At 39.7% G+C, this 10,270-nt stretch overlaps 1 protein-coding gene across 1 annotated transcript; it reads left to right on the top strand.

The window, feature by feature from the left end:
- Nucleotides 1–3,634: 3,634 nt before the first annotated feature.
- bco1l (beta-carotene oxygenase 1, like) lies at nt 3,635–8,049 on the top strand. Its single transcript, XM_035677403.1, has 11 exons — nt 3,635–3,698; nt 4,370–4,498; nt 4,611–4,740; nt 4,964–5,111; nt 5,192–5,339; nt 5,874–6,094; nt 6,515–6,781; nt 6,868–6,973; nt 7,052–7,146; nt 7,707–7,818; nt 7,895–8,049. The coding sequence occupies exons 1-11, from the start codon at nt 3,635–3,637 to the stop codon at nt 8,047–8,049; spliced, it is 1,575 nt and encodes a 524-aa protein (XP_035533296.1).
- Nucleotides 8,050–10,270: the final 2,221 nt, after the last annotated feature.

The raw sequence follows: 10,270 nt of genomic DNA, 5'->3' as shown, positions 1-10,270 counted from the left end.
CCCCCCCCCCCCATTTCCCCCTGCTCCCTCCCCTCTCCACCGCGTTACCATAGCAACCGGTGGTGGAGCCAACATGGCGGCGTGCGGCTCCGGTTAGTTTGGATATTCTGATTATGCATCTCTTGTTTCTGTATATAGACCAGACCTCCAACTGCTACTCCCACCAACTCCAACGGAAACTGTCTGTCTCTCTGTCCGCCCGTCTGTCTGTGCGACAGACAGACAGCAGCCTGTCTCTCTATCTGTCTCTCTCTGCTGTCTCTCTCTCTACCTGTCTGTCTCTCTCTCTCTCTCACCTCTCTGTCTCTCTCTCTCTGTCTCTCTGGTGCCATTCTCAGACAACACCCCGGTCCTTAAGGAGCCACTTCGGTGCACTACGGAGGGCGTAGGGAGAGAAATAGCAAACTATGAAGGGTTTAAGGTGGAATCGCTGCCTTCAGGTGGAACTCGGTGTATATTTGACAATATGCTCGGTGTTGGTTGTGCACACACTGGTAAAAACATGGAGCTTCTCATGTGTGTTATCATTTACCGCCTTTACATTGTGAACTTATTGAGACGTTAAACGTACATTAACGGTGCAGCAGCGTGGGATCATGGGAGCTTCAGTTAGGAGTCCTAATAAAGAATAGAATAAAGCAGTTCCACCTTAAAAATCACTGCTTCTCCCACGCTGTTGGGCAGACAAAGACCTTTTTCTAAATATCCGACTGAAACGTGTGAAACTATAAAAGAAACGGACAGAACAGGAAACCTGAACAGTCCCTGTTGAGATAACTCGGCATGTAAAGACGTAAACACACATGAGAAACCGACAACGAGGACAGTGTGTGTCGCATTTAAATGTCATGTGGGAGTTACCGTAATTAGTTCCTGACATGTAAATGTTCGCGCCAACATCCATTTATAAGCTCGGATATCCAACCCGGCACTAAACGATACAGAAGTGCCTGAAAAAGCAAACGAACATGTCCTGTAGTAACGGATAGAGAACTTTAGTGACGGCGCAAAGTATTTTTAACCCTCGTACAAACAACTCTGCAATCACAAACTTGTCTTAACAGCCAGTGAACAAAAGCGTCTTTCCCATCCCACATAACATGAACACGGCATTTGTCAGCTGAATGACACTAAAAAATGGACGCTACTTTGTTCCTTTTTAATGAATGGAAAATGTTTTTGTCTTCAACATGTCAATGTTGTGATCGGGAATGCAAAAAATGAAGAAAACCAAGAAAAGTAACGTTAACGGGGTCCAACATAAAAATAAAAAAAACACGTCTGCAACCTGTGAACTCGGAGTGCACCGGAAGGATTTAAGATGAACTACAAAGAGTGCAACGTGGTGATAATAGTGCACTTTTAAGGAGGAAAGGAGTGCATTATAAAGAGTTTAAGGTGGAATGTAGTGCACTATGAAGGGTTAGGGTGCAAGAAAGTGCACTGAGGAAGAGTTTAAGGTGAAAGCGGCACACTATTAAGAGTTCAGCTCAAACATAGTGCACTATGAAGGGTTTATGAAGGAAGGTAGTGCACTAAGCAGGGTTTAAGGTGGAAAATAGCACACTATGGAGGGCCTGAGCTGGAGGTAGGGCACTATGCAGGATGTAGCGCAGGAAGCAGTGCACTACGGAGGGTTTAAGGTGGAAAGTAGTGCACTACGGAGGGTTTAAGGTGGAAAGCAGTGCACTACGGAGGGTTTAAGGTGGAAAGCAGTGTACTATGGCAGGTTTAAGGTGGGAAATAGTGCACTACAGAGGGCGTAGGGTGCTGTTTGAGACCTAGCCCTGTTGCCGATCGGCAAACTCAACTAACCAATCAAACAGTGTTATTTGTACAGAACTAACAGCTGCTAACTGACTGCTAACAGCTCTCTGTCGTTGTTTGTAATAAACTTCATTTTTCATCCAAAAGCTACCCGTGTGTTGGGTTTCTTATTGATGAACTTTAAGTCGATTTTGTGCTTAAAACATAATAAATACATAACAAATGCAATGAATACATTTGAAGAAATATTACATCTGAACTTTCACAACAATGACGTTCAGCTTTTAAAATGCAGGTCAAACGTATTCAATCATATAAATAACCTTACATTAATCACAATTAGCCCTCTGGGAGCTGAAATATCGACACACGGCCATTTTTATTATTATTTTGAATATTATTAATGCTAATTAGGCTAATTGCCCAACTTATGCAAGTAAGCATCTGTCAGAGACCCAAACTGAACATTTCTGACATAAAACTTTGGTACTGACAAACTAAAGAGGTTAGTGTGGCTGCTGCTAACCTCTACGTTATATATTGATCTGATTGGTTGAGGTTCGCCTGTGGAATCGATCACAGCCGATCAGTTATGATCAGTTATATAATTTGAGCTTGTGTTTAAAGTCCTTCATAAGTTCGGAGCAATGAGCGCTTTCTCTGTCGTTATATAATAACCTAAGAATGCTGACTTGAGGCTTGAAAGTTGAAACGTGAACTCCGCTCTCTGGTGTCGACGTCACGTTTGATCAATCAATCAATCCCTTCAGAATAAATGACCCCACATTATTTATGTGTTTGGGTTTAATGCCGGCGTGGCTCGTTACAGATCTGTGACCTGCAATCGGATCCTGATAAGAGCAGCTGTAAAGCTGTAAACTAATTTAACCAATAACACAGCCAGAGATACGACGAGGCTAAAGGTTAAACTCTCATATATATTTTATTCAGAAATAACATCCAGATACAAACTGTTGACTGTTGATTATTGACAGTATTTGGCTTTAAATCTTTTTATATAAAGTCTATCTATCTATATAAATTATTATTTTGATATCTTATTCTTAAAGATAAATTTTTCCAAACTTTTAACCATAAAAGACCTAAAGAACTTAAAAAAGACAGATTTGTTTTTTTAATTTGATAAAACAGAAATCCCACTTTTCATAGAGTAAAATTTAAAATAGACGTTATAGAGCAGCAAATAAAATGTTTTCATTTCTGAAATAGAAAGAGAATAGAAAATAGTGAATCTTCAACCTATTGATTAAAGGTGATATAAATTCACTTTATCACCAGACTCCATTGAAAAAAACATTAATTTAACCAAACAAACTGATTGTAGTTTAATGCTGCAGTTTAACAGCAGGGCGGTTCGGGAAGTCACAACCAGCTGCCGTTATCGTCTGTTCACAGATAATCTGTCAGATTTATGATCACATTTGGGTTCAAGGATTCATCCAGCAGCACTCGTTGTTTCAGCACCTTCAAATTAAAAGCACCAATAAATCAATTTAGATTTACAGTGAAACACAGTGGCCGGAAAATAAAAAACTACAGTGATCATTTTAAATTCTATTTGAACTAATTGTGTGAATTTTGTCACAATTGACTGGATAATGAGTATTAGCTCGTTAACTTTAACCCACTTTGTAGTATATATTAAGTAGGTCAGACGTAGCACGGTCTCTTATTGTGAAAAGTAGAATAAGTCCACAGCTAAGCAGTTACATAATCCACAAAGTTTATCTTGCATGTTTGGTTTTCTGACACCTGAAGATCATCACGTAGAAGACGGCGAAGGCTACATAAGCTCAGCTGCTACAGCAGGGCCGCAGCAGTGCACTCTGGGAAATACACGAGAAACATGCAGCCCATATTGGCAAAAAATGGATTGGAAACGCCGGAGCCGGTGAAAGCTCAGGTGACAGGTGAGTCTCAGACAGCCTGCTGATTGTTCATTCATTTAGTTCATTTTGTTGGATTCACTGAATTCAACAGATAAAAAAACAAAGTTATGTTAAAAATGTGAAAACTACATTTATTTATTAATGACTATAAATAGTTTATTAACCATAAATATTGTTATAATCAAGAGGAAAACTACAAACTGTACAACTAAAAGTATAAAGTGTGTCTTTAATAAAGCCGTAAATAAAAATGTAGTTTTTATATTTTTATATTTTTATATCTCCAGTTGTTTGTATTTTTATATTTTCAATGTTCAGATAAACAATTACGTTAATGTAAATATACAAATTGTATTAATTATTTAATATTAAGATAGATCAACGTAAAACATCTTGTTCTTATTTTCAGAACTTATAAACATGAACTAACTTTAGGTCTGTTGACTCGTTTGTAACAGTTCAGTAAATGATCAGATAATCAATAATGAAAATAATCGTTTTCATTGATGGTTTTGATGTTGAAATGTATAAAATATAAAATTATCTTTGATATAAATTTTATTTATTTGACTATCTTTTACGCTTTAAACTTCCACCTATTAGTATCACAAAGACGATGTGGTTTCCAGACAGACATTAAACACCACATCAGCTTTAGGTACAGATACCTGCGTGTGACCTTTGACCTGCAGGGTCCATCCCATCCTGGCTTCAGGGCTCTCTGCTGAGGAACGGACCCGGTCTTTTCTCTGTGGGCAGCTCCGAGTACAACCACTGGTTTGACGGCCTGTCGCTCATCCACAGTTTCACCTTCAGCAACGGTGAGAATCTCCACAGCGACTAGAAAACAAAACCATCACAGCCTGAGCGACGACGTCTACGTAGCATTTAAAGTCTCACAGTAGGAAGATCTGGTTCCTTGTGCTGTTTTAGGTGAGGTGACGTACAGGAGTAAGTTCCTGAAGAGTGAAACCTACAAAAGGAACGTCCAAGCTGACAGGATTGTCGTCTCCGAGTTTGGAACCATGATCTACCCAGATCCCTGCAAGAACATATTTTCCAGGTACAGTCCATCCAGGAGACGTAGAGACTGATTTCAATCTATGTATGATCTTCCAGTCCATCCAGAGAGAGAGATCTGATTCAGTCCATCCAGGAGACCTAGAGATCTAGAGATCATTTCACGTCCGTCCATCACTACCCGTCTTAAAGTGTGAAAGTGTCTGGGTAGAGTGAGACATTAAACTGATTAAAAACCCACAACTCTTCTCTCATTCTCTCACCAGGGCATTCACACACCTCTGCAACGTCATCCCTAACTTCACCGACAACAACTTGATCAACATCATTCGCTACGGTCAGGACTACTACGCCTCCTCTGAGGTCAACTACATGAACCAGATCAACCCTGCTACCCTAGAAACCATCGGCAGGGTAAGTCCGTCTCCCTGCGCCTCCTAAAAGCTCCAAACCTTCATAGATCTGTTCTGCTTCACACGTTCTGCTGATTCCAGATTAACTACAGGAACCACATCGCTCTGAACTTGGCGACGGCTCATCCTCACTACGACCACGAGGGCAACACCTACAACATGGGCACCGCCATCATGGGCTTCGGTCGGCCAAAATACGTCATCTTCAAAGTCCCAGCGGATGCTTCAGGTACAGTGAGGGAACAACTCTTATCTTACAGTATTTGCAGCAATAAAACTGCCCGGGATCAATAAGTCACGTCTTTATCTAATTTAATTACTAATAAGTGACTACACTGTAAAAAAAACAACGTGTAATATTCTGGCAGCTGGAGAACCAAAAAATAGTAAAATAACAGAAAATAACTAATTTTATCTAATTAAAATATAGTTTTTAGTTTTATTTTGACATAAAATCTATAAATCCAGGTGAACTCAAATAATCAGTCTTACATTTACAGCAGCATTAAAATTACACAACTAATACTTTTTACATCATTTTAGAAAAGTATTAACATATTAAACTTGAATTTAACAGTTTCTATCTATTAAATAAACAGTAAACATCTGCAAATATATTTTAATCTTTTAATCTTATTTTTCTTTAAATAAGTCATTTTATGATTATTTACAGTCTTCATGTTATTTTACATTAGACATGTAAATGTCTAAGTCTCCTCATTATGAACAGATAATAAGAATAAAACTGAGTTGTTTCTTCCAGATAACAAACACAAGAAGCCGGCATTGAGCAAAGTTCAACAGATCTGTTCAGTTCCGTTTCGATCCACTTTGTTCCCGAGTTACTTCCACAGCTTCGGCATGACGGAGAACTACATCGTGTTCGTGGAACAACCTTTTAAACTGGACATCATCAAACTGGCCACGGCCTACTTCAGAGGGGTCAACTGGGGAAGCTGCCTCAAATTCGATAAGGACGACATCGTAAGTCCACGACGCGGGGGGTCCTGGTTTCTAGACTGTTTCTGAAGCCTAAAATGTCTCATTTTATAGCAGCTTTTGTAAAACATTGCAATGTTTTTAGGAATATTTTTGTAATGAAATCGCAGGAGAAAGTAAAAATTCCCCAAAAAGTTGTTTTTAGACGGTAATTTTACAGTATTTCCTTGTAAATTTCCCTGCCTTCTTAATCTATTTTACCCACTTTCTAGTTCAGCTTCTATGAAACACTATTGTTATACCTGTAAAATATATTTTTACAGTCTTTTATTGTCATTTATTTTTAAATCTACCTTATTTTTATTCCATTCTCTCTTATTATTGAACTTTTATCTATATAATTATCTTTAAATTGATTTTGTATAAATGTATTCCTTCACCATGAATCACTTGTTTCCTTCCCAGACTTTGTTCCACGTCATCAACCGAAAGACAGGAAAGGCGGTGTCCACCCGTTTCTACGGCGACGCCATGGTGGTGTTTCACCACATCAACGCGTACGAGGCTGACGACCACGTGGTGTTTGACCTCATCAGCTACAAGGACAGCAACCTGTACGAAATGTTCTACCTCCAGAACCTAAAGCAGGACACCAGCAGCTTCATCCAGTCCAACAAGAGCATCAGCCCGCCGCTCTGCCAGAGGTTCGTCCTGCCGCTCAACGTCCACAAGGTACAAAACACTTTCCTTACTTTAACTTACTATCGTTTTATGAGTTGAACGTCCGTATGAAGACGTTGTGGTGACGTGGTTTCCAGGAATCTCCCCGAGGATCTAACCTGGTGACTCTGACGGACACGACGGCGCAGGCGGTGATGCAGGAGGACGGCTCGGTCTACTGCCAGCCAGACACTCTGTTCGAAGGTCAGTTATTTTTCCACTGTCAGTCTGTTGGGTTTAAACAGCGTTCAATCCTCCATAACGAGTCTGACTGCTCCTCAGGTCTGGAGCTGCCGGGGATCAACTACAACTTCAACGCCAAGAACTACAGATATATCTACGGCTCCCGGATGGAGTGGTCTCCTCACCCCAATAAGGTAAATACCTTCAGTCTGTCTGCAACAACCCTGAGGCCAGAAGGTTTACAGTTAAGTCCCCCCAAAATCAACCAGTGCAGGTGGGCTTCACTAGATCCACGAGGTTCAGAGTCCAGTTCAAGAACCAGAATGAATCTGATTGATTTAGATGTTCCTGTTCCTCAGAGGATGGATCCTTGATGGTGTTTCACTGACTTTAAAACTCCAAACTGTTCTGATTTGATCAGTGAACCAATCAGCACTGTGTAGGAGACTTTCTGACACTTTCAGGTAATTCGATGCGGATGAATACGTCCACAGCCGCCGTTACTGTCCTTCAGAAGCTCATGGGTTCAGTTTTAACGCTCAAGTGAAGATTTGGTATCATATTAAACTAAAAAGACCTAACGCATCCAGTGGTCGTGGATCTTTGACTGTGGCTTCCTGTTCCTGACGCCACTGATTTCTCACCGTATTTTAGTCGACTGTCGGCTGAGATTGAAAGGAAGTTGTCACATCTGGATGAATGTTTGAACCAAACAGTCCAATAATCAACCAAACTTTAACGCTCTCACCAACAGATCGCCAAGATCGACATCGTCACCCGGACACACCTGGAGTGGCAGCAGGAGCACTGCTATCCGTCAGAGCCGGTGTTTGTAGCGTCTCCGGGCGCCGTGGAGGAAGACGACGGTGAGCCAACCACTGACCTTTCCCCGGTTAAACCTTCCTGCTGTGGTTCTGACTGTTTGCATTCTCCGTCCTGCAGGGGTGATCTTATCGTCCGTCATCTCTCCGGATCCCAACGTGTCTTCTTTCATGCTCGTCCTCAACGCCAAAACCTTCAAGGAGATTGCCCGAGCCTCCATCCCCGCCAGCGTTCACATGGACCTTCACGGACTTTTCATCCCCGCCGCCGTCTGACGGCCCACATACGCGTTGATTATTTATTCCTTTGTGTATATTCTGCTCCTTTAATGGAGGCTCCCTTTTTATGTTTGAACTTGAAGATTCACAATTTATAATGTCTTTAATACTTTCAGTTATTTTGGTATTTATTAGGCACTACAATGATTGCACTAAAACAAATGTACATTAAATTACATAAGTGTATTAAATGTCCCCCAGAGGATGAACCCTTTAGATTCTCTATAGCGCCATCCTAAGGACAGATCTATGCAGTAAGTCGTCCTCCGCTGTTTAACTTTAAACCTGAAGGTTGTCGAGTAAAAACTGAATGAATTCAAACACCCTGATGTGGTCGTTTATACAAGTTCTACATTAAAGCTTTAATTATTACAGTTTGGTTTCTTTTGACTTGAACAGGTTTTTTTAAAGACTTTTTTTTCACACCGTTTACAGACTGAAACTCTGCTGCTGCTTTAATCCGATTTGGTGGAGTTGATAAAACCTGCTGCTGTTTTCAGTCGAGTGGAAGAATTCAGAGTCACATCCGTCAGTTTTTACAGAATCCACTTTAATGCTTTTAAATCTGTAAATATTCACCATCAGGGATGAGTCTCAATTTCTGTCTGAACTGGTCTCAAAGCAATCAAACGGGTCTAAACTGGTTTCTGTGTCTGGTCGTCCCCGGCCGGAGCAGAGGGATTCTGGGTAATAATCTTTCAGCTCTGAGGACGCGTTTTTGTCGGAGGTTTTTATTCACAATGTTTATTTTTCACAACAGCAGCAGTCGAGGTGTTTGAGGGTCCTCAAACGCACCATCGCTCTCAACTGCATCACCATGACGACAGCATCAACACCGATTAAACACTGACGGATTAAATATTAAATATCTGATATCTAAATATCTATAAAGTAAAACATTTTGGTTCTTTAAAGGTCAGTTCTTCAATGCTTTTACTTTCTTACAGTTTTAGTGTTTTCACGAAGCTCGAAAGTAAAAAAAGAAAGTATTAAAGCTGTTTGTGGTAAAATAAAAAAAGTGTTTTAGATCAACAAAGCAAATTAAATAACGTATTTAATGATGAAAAAAAATAATGTTGCCATTTTTAAACCAGATATTAAAGCGACACAGGAAACCATTTTCTGCAGTTTCACTGTATTTATGATCCGACCTCAACGCTCGATCACATTCAGAAGTGTTTACTGGTTAATATAAGATCGGTGCAGACGGACCGTCTGTTTCCTTTCTGTCACAATGTAAAAGGTCGTAAAGTTTTGACTCGGTTTGGCACCAGTATTTTAATGTTTTAGGCGATAATGTTCACACTATGGAAGTCTGTGGCTGCCAATATTAAAATCAATCAAACTGAAGTTTAATTTTGTTTTGGCAATATTTTAAACTCTGTGCACTAAGCATAAATCTGAAGTGAACTTTTTATTTTTAAAATGAAACCTTAAAAAAAAAGTTTCTAAACTAGAACTTATTTAAACTGTATTTAAATTAAAACTCAAGGAAATGTTATTAATTTCAGACGCTCTCAGGCAATATGTCACTTTATTTAGCTTTCAGCCTTTCTGACCTTTGTTTAGAGCATCACATCATTCACAACACAACAAATTCTCATATTTTTTAGGGTCAGAGACTGAAAGCTGTTTAAAAATGAAGCTTCCAGCAGCTTAACAAAGATTTAGCAGTTGGAGCTGTTGTCAGCCTACATAAAGTCGACTATTATATAAAATTACTGTTAAAAAAAAAAGCTTAATTTTGGACATCATTCAGATGTAAAACTTTAGTTTCAATACTTGTTTTAACCATTAAAAGAAAAATATGTTGCTGATCCATCTATGCTATTATATTGTTATATTTTTAAACGTTAAACACATTAATCGCCAAATTTGAAAAATGCTTTTCAAACATAAAAACCTTTAAGTTTAGCAATATTGGCACCCTCAGACCTCCATACAACACCAATTAAAATGTCCTCCTTCTGCAGACGTGAACTGAAAACTCTCAATCTGCAGGTTTCATCAGAATCATGGGAATTTATTACATCAGCAGTTGCAGCAGAAACAGTTTAAAATGTTCAGAGGGGACTTCCTGTCGCTCAGACCGCCCCGCCGCCCGCCAACAAGGCCGACAAACACGAGTCAGTTCCTCGGTAATGAGTCTCTACGGTCGACGCCGTCGCTGCTTCGATGATTTTATGAGAAGAAAAAATAATAATGAAAAAAAAAAAAA

Source organism: Morone saxatilis, unplaced genomic scaffold (genome assembly GCF_004916995.1).
Source record: "Morone saxatilis isolate NCDOM2014 unplaced genomic scaffold, NCSU_SB_2.0 Contig6, whole genome shotgun sequence".
Taxonomy (NCBI): Eukaryota; Metazoa; Chordata; class Actinopteri; family Moronidae; genus Morone; species Morone saxatilis.
The sequence above is the reverse complement of the archived record's forward strand: the minus strand, read 5'-3'. Positions and strand labels throughout refer to the sequence as shown.